At 43.9% G+C, this 15,064-nt stretch overlaps 1 protein-coding gene across 1 annotated transcript in view; it reads right to left on the bottom strand.

Moving 5' to 3' along the window:
* Positions 1 to 824: 824 nt before the first annotated feature.
* Positions 825 to 15,064, bottom strand: part of SH3RF3 (SH3 domain containing ring finger 3) — a 246,812-nt gene continuing 232,572 nt past the window's right edge. The window contains exons 9-10 of the mRNA XM_066545273.1: positions 13,764 to 14,101; positions 825 to 4,059 (exon numbers count right to left, since the gene is read on the bottom strand). Of these exons, the coding sequence (XP_066401370.1) occupies positions 3,891 to 4,059; positions 13,764 to 14,101 (507 nt within the window). The 3' untranslated portion in view covers positions 825 to 3,890. The remainder of the gene's footprint in view (positions 4,060 to 13,763; positions 14,102 to 15,064) is intronic.

Here is a 15,064-nt window from a genome sequence, read left to right as displayed (position 1 = left end):
ACCTCCCATGCAGATGACCCGGTGAGTTAGCTGTGCCTTACTCATCCCTGCCTTCTGTGCTCCCTAACTGCAAAGAATCGCCACCTGTGTGTGGGTGACTTTTCCAGTGGTGTCCAGCCAAATCAAGGCAAACATATCCAGACCCACTTATGGGCTCATGTTCTCCCTTCAGATGCTCTGCACTGTGCTGCTGAATGGCAATCTCAGGCCTTGTCCAAAAACAGGCTTACCCCTCTCACCTGAGTTAGGGGGCATTCAGTTGCCCAGGGTACAACCTGCTCCTTCCCTCTCTTGCAGTTCCTTGGCTGGACACTGCCTAGAGGACACACGGACCCTGCTAACACCATGCCCAAGCCTACCCAGGGCATGAAGAAAGGGGTTTTCCTCTGCCTACAAACCTGCTCAAGCCACCAGGTGACCTCAGAGCACCCCTGAAGCCCATTAACACTATTAGAGGTTGCTCTTTTCCTTGCCAGTTTTCTGCTTCCATATCCCCTCCCAGCCTCTCTGCCACAGCCTTACCCTTGCCACCTTGCTGCCTCTTCCTGGCCTCTACCCACTCTCTTTCTCTGGACCTACACACCTCTTCTCCACAGGTAAGTTGTTAACTTCTCAAGATTTTAAAGAAATCCCAGTTGTGTTAAAAGAAGAACCAGAGATTCTGACTCCTGTTCAGGCATTTCTTACCCCTAACAGGTTTTTATTTATGTGGGAATTACTACAGGGTTTGCAGACCAGTCTTCCCTATTTTCTTTGCAAACCTCCGAACCACTTACACTGCTTGTTCACCTTGTTGTCTAATAGAGAGAGAAACCTCAGTCAAGTTGCCTTAATACTTATTTTATTTAAAGAATCAGAAACACAGTCATTGTAGCTCATTTGTACTCATATCTGCCAACATTTCCTAAACCACGTTAACATTCATGTATAACAAAAACATTTTCTGAGCTGTGCAAAGTTCAAAGGAACTGTTCAATTACTTGAACCCATTTCTAGAAGAACAAACCTGGCATTTTACAAACTGAGGCCACCAGAAGGAATCTTTTCCCCGCCCTGTTGCAGGAGATGGAGATGCCCTCTCCTCCCTCTTTTCCTGGCATGACAGGTAAAAACTAGACCACAGTATGAGTCAAACCTCTCTCAGTCCAGGACTTTCTGAATGGCACTGGGTCATGTTTTTGTATCACTGGGCTGTATTAAGTTCACCTTAATACTTGTGCTCCTGGCATGGAAGTGATTTGTCCAAGAAGATTACTGAGTAACCCAAACTGTGATAAGCAATAAAGAGGGGCCAGAAACAGCTGCTATCAAAATAGAACACCTCCTCCCCCTTCCCCCCATATTTTTCCTAGAAGAAAAATATGACTGGAAGGGCTGTTGACCATTCAAAAAATCATCATCCTTCTTGCAAAATATATTTTAAAGCACTGATTTAATGATTTAATGATCTGCATGTTTTCCTTGATCCTCTCACACTCCAACTTTTGTCCTCTTAGAGTTAAGCATAAAACGATGGAAATCTGGAACCATTTTACATCTGGCTGAACAGAATAGGCAGCATGCAAGTTGTCATCCTGTTTTGTTTTTCTGACTGTAGTAAATACACCATGGAACAGAATTTTAAGAGCGTTTTAACCACTGTAAGTTGTCAGAAAAAAATCTCATCTCTGACGGATCTAACCCAGAATTTTTATTGGAATCAATAACACATTTTGGAATTGCTGACTGCCTAACTGTGCAGTTTACTGTTTGAGGTGCAGTGACACCAGTTCTGACCTGGACCTAATAAGTGGAACAGATATGGCTCTAATCTCGAACAAGTCTTTCCAGAAGACGTTTCTTCAGTCTCTTATTGGTTATAAAAAGGCAATTTCCTCTTAACAGTAACTAAATTTTTAGTGACTGACTCATTACAATCTGGAATATCAACAAATGCGGCAACATCAAGTATAAAAAGAAACACCCTGAAAGTGATGCCTCCTGGTTTGAAGGTGCTATACTTGGCCATGAACTGTGTTTCTGGAATTGGTTTGTTAACATGTGACAGCAAGAAGAACTTATTTTACAGAGAACAAAGTCACAGAGCTGAACTTAAACATGAATGCTCACTTACATGGGTTTTGATATGTAGTAGTACACACGGCTTGAATGAAAACAAAACTTACACCTTCGCACATGAAATACTGGTAATGCAGTGATGATGTTCACCCACCAGGCCTCTTTGTTTTAATAAGATCATCTCCAGGTTACAGTGCCTCTGACACACTTCTAAACACCCACCACATGTGGGCTTTGGCAAACAGCCAGCTGCTGTCAGAGGCAAGGTATGGATACAGCTATGAAAGGCCTTTCAACACAATTCACTCCTCAAGAACCGATGTCTTTTTAAATACTCTCAACAATTGCATTATGATTTTTTTTCTCATTCTTTTTCATACAAATTACTGGCTAAACTCACATTTATTGCACCTTTAAGTCCCTGGTAGATGGAAGCTTATATTGCCTGATACAGTTTGTATTGTAGCTTGACGACATTAAGAAATCCAACAGTCTCCAGAACTGTACATTTCTACAGTAAGAAATCACATTTCCATAACACTAATTACTGCTGTCGCAGATCAGCTCTTGTCTCCGTCATGCAACGACAGAGGAAAACTCCATGGTCCCTGCGTGTGCTAGAACCTGCAGTGTTCTTCTTATTGCCATGAAAGTCAATAAAAATGACTCCTCTGGGAATTACTTCCAATTCTGGAGTCATTATCACTCTCCAGACAGAACGCTGTGCTTCAGCATGGGTCTTCAGCCACTCTAAATATGTAGGAGAGAGCAAGCATGTGTGTGTTCCACAGGCAGCCCCCCCAGGTGTATTTATCGGTGACCATGCAGCTTTTTCTCTTTTCCTCTATGATGCAAGAACAAGTCTGATCTCAATCTTCAGGTACGGTTCTAATTTCATATGTTGAATGCAAATCTTGTTGCAGCCTCTCTGTTTAACCAAATCTTTAACAATTAAAAAAAATAGCACCAGATGTATGAAAAAGAGGAAATGTCTGATCTAGTAGGAATATATATAAAGTAGAGCAATTCTTACAGTAAAAAGGTACGTCGTACAAAAAAGCAATGGAAAGTGATACTGAGGACAAAAATCCATGCTGCATATAATACGGGCAGAAGACAGGCAAAAGGGATTCTGCTCAAATAACCACAGTTTAATGGTGGAGCCGTGCTTCCTCCAGGACCTCCCTGGCAGCAGTGCCAGGACACGGGGTGGTGTGGCACTCTGAACGCCGACACGCACCAACAAACCTGCGCAGCATATCTTTGAGGTATATAGAAAGCATGACATTAACGTTTTTGACTCCTCATTCTTACTTGCACAATGATGCACTGATCTTTAGCTGGGGTTTTCTCCACCCTCCCCTCTTCTTCCCTTGGTAAAAACAAAATCCCAGTTTAAGAGCTTCCTAGCACACCTCCTTGAACTCTCAAATCCATCTTGCATAGGCCAGTAATAAGAACACTGCAGCTCTGACAAATAAGTTACAGCAATATAACAGCTTTCCTCTTAATTTTTTTTAAAGATATCTTCTCTATAATTTACACAAAAGGTTAACAGCCAGAGTTTAGGTTACTACAGTCCAGATGGGCGTCCTTTCAGTCTGTGATTCCAGGTGGAAGGCACTACTTCAACATACCACTGTATGCACCGCACACGGTCTCGGGAGCACAGCGGGACACTGTGTCTCCAGAGCTGCAGACTGAAGGGCCTGGGGGAAGTCTTTGGAAATAAAAATGGCAGTGGTTATCAGTCCAGTTTCTCTTTGCTGTCTCTTCTTGTGCTATGCAGTTTCCCCTGAAAGCTCCTCAGTTGAGAGAGCGGTGGTTTGTCCTCAGAAGCTCTCGACAAAGCTCCCGGGGAAGAGGCCCGTCCTGCCGTTCCTCTGCAAGGTCCCCTTGTACCAGCCGTCCTCCCGCTTCTTGTGCACAAACACAATGTCACCTTCCTTCAGTTCGATCTCCGCCTCGCTCTGCGGCGGGTACGGGACCACAACGCGGTACCTTTGGAGAGAAAAACGTGCAAAGACTTGGTTAATCTGCCCTTGATGGGAGCAGCTGGGCACCAGTACTGAGATCTTGGGAAAAAAACTTTAGGAAATATCAGTAAGTTACATTTTCACACACTAGTTGTATGCAATGCAGCTACTATATTTTCCACTAAAACTGAGTAAGATGTAAATTTCTGGCCAGCTTTGCTGGACAGTTGACCAGGATGACTCTGGAGCCAGCCCATGAAAGCAGAAATGTGCTGTCAAATGGATGGACCACTCATGGTATCTTTGCTCCCAGCTGTGTGCTGAGCTTGTGCCAGGACTTGGCTGCTTTATCCTAGTGCTGCATCTCCACTGTAACATGTCTTATTCAGCTCTGCATTTGCTCCCTCCAAAAATCATAGCATCATAGAATGATAGAACAGTATGGGCTGGAAGGGACTTGAAAGGTCATCTAGTTCAACCCCTCTGCCAGAGCCAGGGACATTTTCAACTCAAGCAGGTTGCTCAGAGCACATGTGTCAGCTGCATCATTCAGTCTGGTGTCATCTGCAAACCTCCTGAGGTGCCCTCAATCCCTCCATCTATGTTATTGATGAAGATATTGAACAGCACTGGTTCCAGTGTGGACCCCTGAGGGACACCACTCATCACCCATGTCCATTAGGACATTGAGTCACTAATCACTACCCTCTGGATGTGGCTGTCTAACCAATTCCTGATCCACCTAACAGTCTACCCATGAAATCCATCCTTCTCCAATTTAAAGAGACATGTGAGGGACCATCTCCAAGACCTTACAGAAGTCCAGATATCTGATACGCTCTCTTCCCTTGTCCACTGATGATGAAAAATGGGGTTTGCAATGCTCCCACTGCATGTGACACCAGCAGATGTTAGCTAAAGCAGTTCATATTTTTCTTCTTATAATGTGTCTTGAGAATGTACTTTGAGTCCCTCAAACCTGGAAGGGAAGCTAAAATGGAGAGGTATCAAGTGACTTTCAAAGCACTCTCCAAACCAACGGGGAGCCCCAGTCCTGAACCATTCCCAGGGCTCTCTGGGAACTTAGTTGTCAAGTGTCACTTCATTTCAATGGAGTAATGATGTGTCTGAGCCTGATACAGCTATTCTGCACTCAGAGCTTATCAGCAGGCATCCTTCTGAGAGCACAGACTGGGCCATTTTATATCAACGCACTTGTGTGCAGAGAAGGGAATATATTTCTACTGCATGGTTGTTTTTTTCCTTCAGCACTTCTGCAGTTATCTGGCATTTGGTTAACAGTCAATAACTGTCTTGCTAATTGCAAAGTAATGAATATAGTAAGATAGCTAAAAGTTGCCAATTGATTATTACCTAAAGTCCATCTCCTGAGAATTAATATATTCACAACTGCTGCCTGGCCGCCAATGCCTGTTTATAACAAGGTGAGTACTTATTTAAGATAATATCCTGACTCTGGGGACTTTACCGTGCCCTGGAGGCTGTGGACCATCGAGGCCATCCCCAGCGAGACAGTACTAAAGCAAGGGGCTCTCCAGTGGCAGTCACCCATTTTCTTAGCAGATTTTGCTCAGGTGCCTAGTGACTTCTGTTCTGAAACTAGGCACTCCACTTTGGCATGACCCTGGAAATATCAGCTTTGACTCTATGTCTGGACATCTCCACAACCAAACAACCCATTACTTGGAAAAGCATTAAACTCCATTTGAAGCAGGGGTTCTGTTCTAATAACTGACTATGGCTTTTTTATCTTGACAGCAACACAGTCGTGGAAAATATTTGTGTTCAAGTGCCATCAAAAATTTGCTGATCCTCTCTGTACCTTGGTTAATAAATCTAGTTGTCACTTCCTTCCTCTGTGGAAAAGCAAATAACAGGGGTTGAAACGTGTGCAGGAAAATGGTCTATCAAGCTATCATCTGTGGAACTGCTACACTTATAATATGAAGCTTTGCCAATTACACTCATTATGCAAATGAATGCACACATTATTTCAAACACTCTGCTGCAGTGTTGATTAATTAAATTATCAGAGTGGAACAATTTCAGCTAAGATGATGCCAAGTTTCAGATCTCACTACTCTTACGCACAATCACACATATCGGAGCTCTGCATCAGGAACTCAAGAGGCCTTGAGAAATAAAAAAGGTTGGACCTCAACGTTAGTTGAGTCCTGTGGAGGTACTCATGGACAGTTCTAGCAAGTCAGAAAACAGAAACTCAGAAAAAGGTGGTGTCTTGGGCAGGGTCACGCTGAAGACCCAGCTGGGGCTGCCAGCACCTCATGTTGTACCAAAAGCACAGAGATGTCCTTTTAAAGCAAAACTGCGTCCTCAGAGTGATGAGCTGCTAGTCCCTAAATGGTTCACATGAGGAAGCAGGTGACCACACTCAACAGGAATGCACCCACTGTCATAAAAGGGGTTCTACACAGCATCTTCTTAGCAACTTAGAGAAATAAATCTCAGTCACTGCATTACAAAATGAGGCACTTTCCCCCATTCAGGAAACCCTAAATGCTATGGTTTACATTTAATTAACTACAGTATCTCACAAGATAGTACTGAGGGGGTTTTTGATAGAATAACAAGACACTATCTGTGAAAGACCTTGCAAATCAGTTAAGAGAGAGATGGAAAAAGACGCGATGCCTTTTCCTAGAGAGGTTTGAAGCGGAGCCTGGGAGAGGCAGCCCGGCGGGGCTGCAGGGGCAGCCTCCCGGCACTGCGCTGGCACGGGGAGCTGTGCCGCCCCTCCACACCTCCAGGTGGCACCTCAGCCTCGCTTATCCTCTGGAATGGAACCCCCAAGGACAGCTATGAGCCGTATTTTTTTGGCAGAAAAGTTCTCTTCTCCCAGACATCCTCCCTCACTCCCAAAAAGGCAGCCCGGGATACTTCTATTTATATCTCCACTTTTAATTTCCCCTTTTGTCCCCTCTTCGAGAAGATGCTATAAAATTGTAGGTTTTCCTATACCAAACTGTTGCTTGGCATTTTAGATGGATCTCAGCCTTCTCAATTTTGTCTGTGTCACATTCCACCTCTAAATTACCAACTTTCAAAAATGCTAATTAGCTGGGCAACAATTAATGATGACAAGTGTGGCAACCACCTCTGACCAATATTAACAATATTTGGTAATTTCTGTTATAAATTGTGTAAATCTGTCTTATATAGTTAAAATTCTAACAAATGTTAATCATTTTGGCCGAAATTCTCAGCAGCAGTTGGCTGTATCAGGCTGAGGGTCCAACATAGAGCCCAATGGCCTCATCACTTTCCAGAATAACACGAGGGGTTATGCAGCACCAGGAGGACCCATATGAGCACTTCCACAAACTGCTCTCAGGTCCTGTATTTGGGAGCAAAGACCTTCCTGTGGTCCCACTGGTCTGTAAGGGATGATGTTCCTTCAGAAATTCATCCACTCACAGCCAGGTTTAAAAACATTCAAACCACCCCAAAATGGCACATGTTTAGGCTTGTACGAGCACTGAAAGTAAAATCTCTGCTGATTTATGCTCCAAGCTGTCCTAGCTCTGTGGGACCTCAGAGGCTGCATTTTTCTTCCTTTCTTAGTACTGGGCCCCTCTTGTATTTTTCTCTTAGGGGACAGACTTGATGTTGGACATCCCCACTGCTGGCTGCTGGGGCATCCTTGGATTGGGCACTTCATCCCTGGAGGCTACTGTCCAGGATGGGCAGTGGCCTGGGAGGGTCCTTGGTGCACAAGAGATAATACAAGAGGAGAGGCTGCAAGTAGTATCAGCAAGGACAGAGGATGGGTTTTTCCTGGGCAGGGAAACCCCAGGGAGCTGGAGAGTGGGGCAAAGTAAGGGACAAGGTGGAGGAAGAGGGAGGCTAATGGCAGAAAAACTGGGAGCAGAGGAAGAAACGTGACTGTGATGAAAACTGGAAGCCCTGAGAGAAGGTGTGGGTATGGCTGCTGAGGGGGGAAGCTCTGCTGAGCTGAGTCTGGGAGAGCAAAAAGCCTTGGTGGGAAGGAGCCTGGGGCAGGGACATGGCATCCCAAGAAGCAGGAGACTGCATCAGTAGAGGCTGGCACTGGGGCTGTGGGTGGGATGGGCACCCTGGCAGCAATTATCTCACTGAGCTGGGAATAGGTCCATCCTCTGCTGTCGGCAAAGACCTTGCAATCCCCCTGTCCCCTGTCTTCACAGCACTTCTTTTCACAGCCAAAAGAAACACCTCTCCCACCCAGTCCTCCTTTGCTACTCCTACTGAAATCTGGAAGGTGCAAATAAAACTCCTAACCTCAAACAGATGTCACCTGATGGAAGTTCTGGTTTTGTTTCTTTTAAAGAAGCAAAGTGATTAAAAATATCGTGTGTAGATACATAAAGAAATCTACAACCTTACAAGAACACAAGTGTTTCACACCCATGCATCTGAGATGAAGAAAAAGGCAAATAAAATTGTTCATGACTTTACTTCTGCTGTCTTGCAATATAATCTTTCATTATATGATTGCATACTATTTTTCCCATAGGATGCCTGCTTCATTTAGTGCACAAGATGCTGCTCTGGATGTGAGTCAAGCCTCTGACATGGGAGGCACCCCACCTTTTGCAGAGGTTGGAATATCATTAGCAAGTGACCATGCTGAAATGCACTGAGTAGTGCAGATGTGGGGAAAGTGGCTTCTCTGACTCCTTCAGCTGCAAAGCCTCGTGCCACACTTTCCACAGAGACTCATCTCATGCACACTGCCTGTGTAGGAGTCCTGTCTGCTCTGAATGACTCATACAGGCCCTCTGTCAGTGTGCAGCCAGGCACTGAACAGTATTGATCAGGACTGATCAGTAATTAATGGCTGAACCACAAAATACTCACTGAGTAAATATGTGTATCCAGGACAATGATGGAACTAGAGCAACTTAGGAAAATGTGCAATGAGGCAAATTAAGTCTGCAGGGCTAACCTCCAATCTGATCCCATCTAGAGTGCTTGAATTTTGATGCTTAATGCAAGTTCCTGTTTCTCAAAGTATCATACACTAAAAACAGGTTTCATGAGTCTAGTCCAGGTCTCTTATACATTAGGGATACACATCCCTAATGTGGAGGCAATGGATAATCAGTGCCAATGGACCATCTAGCTCAGTTAACCATTGCTCTTGTCTACCAGTGGAGCTCTGTTTTTTCATCCTTTCACTGGCAAATTGCAGGGACCTGCAAGGCAACTCTGCACACTACAAGCCAAAATCTGCTTCCCCATAGTATGGTGACTGAATCAGTACCCCTAGAAGAACAAATCTCAGTTGGGTCTTTTACCTTTCTGCTGGAAGTATCTTAGGATTTAATTTCTGAGATGGTTGATGGTTAGTTCCCAGTCCTAAGGCAGGTATCCCGACTCAGAGAAGCACTTAACCATGTGAATACATGTCACTGTTCAGTCAGAAATTACTCCTTGGGTCATTTCTCTAGTATCACTTTCCAGGAATGAAAAGAACTCTTCTTTTGCTTTCCTTTTTGGCAAAGAAGACATATGAGCACAGCAAAATTGAAGTCAATGGGCGTTAAGCACATGCTTGAATGCTTCCTTGAATTGGGAGCTCAATTTCTAATGTGGCAGTGATTTGTAGAAAGATACATGGAAATGTGGAAGGATTTATTTTAAAGGTTAAACTTACTACTCCCATCTTACTCTGCAGCACTGTTATGGTTATAACTTGGTTGAAGGCTGCATGAAAACCATAGAAACACAGTGCAGATATGCCAGTCGTGACAATAAGTCTGGCCACAGCTGCTTTATCACAATATAAGATGGCAGAGTTAGTGCCAGCTACTATAAAAGAGTCAGCAACGCGTGACATGTTTTACTCAGGTTCGCCTCTGGGAACAGTGCCAGGCAGCGAGGGGAACATGACTCACACACACACACGCACACTCAACTCTCCTGTTTTGCTTCATGTACAGTCACATTTTCTTGAAGGGGGTGGCAAGGGAAGTATTTTGTTTTGGTGCTGCCAGGCACACAGCACACCCCTCCTGTGAGCCAACAGCATGGTGGGATGTGGGCAAGGCTCTGGCCCAGTGCCTGCCTCACCACAGCGCGTCCCTGTACTGGTCCTGTTTCTCATACCAGCAGAAACTGGATGGAGCTGTAGGTGGAAAAGAGTGTGTGGGGCACACACAGACTGATGGGGTATTCACTTGGCAGTCAATCACTGCCACATGAAGTGACAAGGACACCACCTGGGAAATTTCTCTGCTCTGCTGCTTGGATTGCTGGATGCTTTATGGCAGAGAGCATCTGATGGAATGTGCTTTTATAAACTGGTAGTGGAAACTACACCCAGAAGGCAGAGATGGGCTCTGACTATCCTAGCAAACTAGACAAATATGAAGGCTAAATGACAGGAGAGCTAGGAGCAATTTCCTTCCTAATCCAGTCATCCATAGCCAGGCTTCGGAATATCAAGAAGATAATTGTTTTCCTCTCTGTGTACAAAAAAAAACAAACCACCAAAAAAGACTAAGAGTATAAACATTACCAGCACCTGCAAGAGGGTGACGCTTGCTTCACCTTTCTGTCTACCTGTCTGCAACTCCCAGACAGGTCAGCACTGTCGGGGAGCAGAACAGGCAATTCATCCCTTAAATAGTGACTGAGCTGCAGGCAGTCAGAGCCCTTTAATGCACCCCTTGGTGCTCTGGGTTTGATTGGTAACCTGGATGTGGCAAGGGCTGGAGCTGCAAGCCAACCTCTATAGGAAAAGTAGCGGTGCTTTGCTGCCTGCATGAGCCCCTTTTTGAATGCTGTAAATATTAAGGAATGTGCTACTTCTTCCAACCTTTCAGTGCTCTGTTTCTGTGTGCACAGATGGGCGTTGGGAGACAGAAAGCCAAGTACAGCTAAGTGTACTGAAATGCTTTGCAGCTTTTTAAAATTTCTTCCAGCATCTGAATCTGTTTATCTAACCTTTTTTTCCCTCTCCTCCCTTTTCTTTCTCAGAGAATTGCTCCTACTGTTTGTATGAAATGCACCAAAATGCAAACAAGCAAAATATGGAGCTGAGTGACGTTGAATGCAAGTTGCTCCATTGCCAGATGTGAAAAGAACAAGAGGTTTGAAAACCGTAATTTGTTTTAAAAAAAATATAATTTGGTACTTCTGAGAAATTTGATGATTTAATGAGCACAGATGGATGTGGGATGAATTTCTAGCAGACAAGTGTTTAATGTATCTGCTCAGATTATTCCAGGACTAAGCATTATCCTTCCTACTGCATGAAGGTAATTAATATTTCCCATTATGGACATGAAAAAACCCATATGATCAGTTAAGGAATGCAGATACACCAATGATATGGAAGTTAATTCATAAATCAATTAAAGAATCTTGCCTGCTGTGTATAATTATGGTTACTTCAATTATAGCTTATTTTCAGATTTAAGACTCAGGAATCAAAATACGTAAAATGAGAGGAAGTGCCTTATCACCATATACTGCAGCTGGAAGTATTTACTCAGTTTTAGCACTCTAAATCTATTTGCTCCTGATTCTAGCACAACTAAGAGGATCCAGGTAACCTTTGTCTCTCTGTTTTATTCTGACAGTTAAAAATAGTCATCAGTTAAATGTTTCCCTACCTGGACCACCTGAGGTGGACTGAGAAATTTGTAGGATATGGGACTAGCCCTGGCATATTACATAATGTGTCTGGAGTGCTCTAGAGTAAAGCTTTGAGAGCAGCACATTAACATCCAGCTCTGGAGACGTCAGGGGCTGTACTCCCCAGCTTCTCTTCATGGTTACATTTAACTAAAGGTGCAGCAGCCCACTGATTCAGTTACACTGGTGCTAAATCTGGTTTATATTGATTTAACTTTTCTTATAGCATTAATCTGAACTGATGTAGACTAAATTAAGTGTGCCTAAATAGGGATTGGTTTTTCACTCCTTTTATAAATTACTTTTTCATGGATTTTAAGGGCAAGAGACTACTGCGATAGTCTGTTCTCACTGCCTTCATTACAATGCTGAAGGACTTGCCTGTATTTATTTCTGCTTCAAGTCTAACAGCTGCACCTGAACAAAAGCATCTCTTTTAGAAAAAATGCCAAATCTAGTGTAAAAATATTCCCATGCCTGTCCTGAGTGCAGTCTCTTACAGACTGTTACCATGCCATCCCTACACTCTTTACCAGGTGTGCCAGAGCTCTCGGTGTCTCTCATTGCAAGTATATAGTTTTAAATCTTCCATTTTTCTTATGATGCTTCTTGGAGTCCACTTCACTTTGCATCAGATTTACCTCTTCTGAAATACACTGTTACTCTGTTCTCACTTGACCAGGAGCTGAATTAGCTCTGTACCAACAGATCTGCCCTACCCATCACACACGTCCCACTTCAGTCCTCATCCTGCAACAGCAAAGGTTTTGTGTCGACAGTCCAGGTTCAGGACCCCACTCCTGTTGGGCTGCACTACATACATTAATAACCATTTCTAGAGATTTCTTATGTAGAGTTAGATTTGATGCCAGTGAATCAATTTCCAATCCACTTAGTATCTGCTGGGTTGGTTGTATACAGTTTACTCAGCAAGGGGTTTTATGGTAACAAGCCAGATGCCTTAAAAAAGTTTAAGTATGTTATGGTGTCACTGTCACCTTTGCAACTGAATTCCAACTTGCATTGAGTAAAAAAGTGTATATGGATGGTCCTGTAATGTCCCTTATTACACATCATCTGCTTCATGATCCCAACTGGATTCAGGGTCAGGTGCCTTGCCCAATCCATTCCCTTCAGCCTCTTTCATACACACAAAGCTAGTTTCTTTCCAACTTCTGTGATTTTAATGTTATTTCAAAATTGTTTTAAATACCAATTCAAGAGTGTTCTCTGAACAGTGTTCCCTGCAGCTTTTTAAAAATTCTTCAACGCTTTTGTAAAAGTATGTTTTTCTCAATCACCTTCTGGGTGGAAAGCTTTTCAACAGCACTGTAGCTGTGTATTATTTATTTGCTTCCCAGTCCACAAGCTGCAGTCTTGTAGAAAACATCTACCTGAAGCCAGTGTGACTCTGCACAGTGAGACCTATCTCTTTTCTGCAATCCCCAGCTCTCTTCTGGTCAGTTATCTCTCTCTTCACCAGCTTTTGTATTTTGGTATTCCTATTCTTCTTTTTTCAGGTTTGTGAAGTCAGTTACTCTGAAGTACCAAGGTGGAGAGCAGGCTGCTGAAATGAACTCCAGAATCACTGGTTCATCCCTCTCTAGAAACAAGCTACATTTTTGGTAACAGGTCACTGAAGATGGCTGTATCTGTATGTATTCTAAACAAGAAGAATTTGAAACAGTATTTGGTATTGCAGAACAGGACATGTCCAGATGGGACATAATATGCCAATTCCTTTAACATATTCCTTTAGTTAAAACTGGAATCCCACTTTAAATGTGGCATTTGCCAACAGTATTTACACCGCTTGGGCAGAGAAAGCACTGCTGTCCTCCACATTTAGACCAGAGCTGTGGAGTGTCATGGACAGGTGCTCTTCAACACTTTAAACCTGCACGGTGTACCAAGTGACTTTCGATGGGCATGTAAGCCCTGTCTTCCTAAAAGACAGCTGAGCCACTTACAGTCAATCCACAGAACACCAAAACTGCAACAACTCTTCCATCCCTCCTCCAACAGCTCCCTGTGGATGCAGGCAACCTCAGGAGAAACACAACTTACCTTTCCCGGGGCAAAGGCTTAGGCTCTGGCCGAATAGCTGCCATGGAAGAGAGGGGAGGCCTGGCAGGTGAAGGGATGGAAAAATTCAAATCCAAGGAGCCCGTTTTCCTGTGCAGAGGCTCCAGCCCCATGGCTCCTTGCATCTCACTCTCGATGGGGCATGAGCCAGCTCTGCCGTGACTGGAGAGGGAGGACAGCTCAGGCCCCACTGCCCCTTGCAGGACTCCTTCAATGGCTGTCTGGGGGTCGTGGGTGGGTGACACAGATGGTGGGGAGCGTGACTTCTTTTTTGTTGATGCTCCTGCTAGAAGTTTCAACAGCCCGCTCTTCTTCTCCTTCTGCAAAGGAACCAAACAAAACATGGGCAGTGAGCAAACATACCAAGTCCCTTTGTTTTCATTTTAGAAAACCTCAATGTGTAAGGCAGGAAATCTCTCAAAACTGCCATAGAGGTGGATCCAGGTAGAACTTGAACTTTCTATAATAAAGATCCTATGAAAATCCCACCCCATTGAAAAGGGCTTCAACTAATTCAGTAAAGACCAAACATACTGCAAAGATTAGCCCCATTTTCAAATCTATCCAGGCAGTGATCATGTGCCTTTTCAAACAAAGAGTGAAGCTACACTAGTAAGCAAAGATACAAACTTCCCATGCAGAGAAGACAGCAAGCAGAGCGCTGCCCTCTCTCTTCAAGGAGAATCCTGTCCCTCAATAGAGATACATCCCACAAGTAAGAAATCAGGACCCATGGCTAAAAACCTCTGCTGGGAAGCACCATGGGCTGAGGAGAGATTCCAGATCCCAGCCCAGTGCAAGAGAAGCATTCATAGTTACTGCCTCTTTTACTACCTGATGCAGATTTGCAGTAGGGAGAATGGAGGCATGAGAATCTAGTTTAAGAACTCTTTCCATGACATGCTACCCTTCAAATCCTGCACCACACATCAAGAACTATTCATGTCTCCCTCCCAGAAGGGGGTCACTGCCCCTCATGTGTTAAGGTAAAGGTATCACCTTGATGTTTGAAGATAGACCACAAAATTCACAATTGGCAATTGCAGTGGCAGTGCATGGGAGGTTTCAAAGTTCTACAAGGGTTTCTGACACAGAGAAATGAAAAGATGATAATAGCACCCTTTCAATTAATGGGAAGAAAAAAATTTAGCCTGTGCTCCTCAGGAAACACATCTGACCTTTTTGATTTCACAACAGTGTGAGAAATCCTGCAGCACATTTACCTCAAGCACACACAAATACCAAACACTATGTCATTCATCTTGAAAGTTTTTTGGCTAGAG

Source organism: Molothrus aeneus, chromosome 2, assembly GCF_037042795.1.
Source record: "Molothrus aeneus isolate 106 chromosome 2, BPBGC_Maene_1.0, whole genome shotgun sequence".
Lineage (NCBI taxonomy): Eukaryota > Metazoa > Chordata > Aves > Passeriformes > Icteridae > Molothrus > Molothrus aeneus.
Note: the sequence above shows the minus strand (reverse complement) of the source record. Positions and strands in the feature narration are given on the sequence as shown.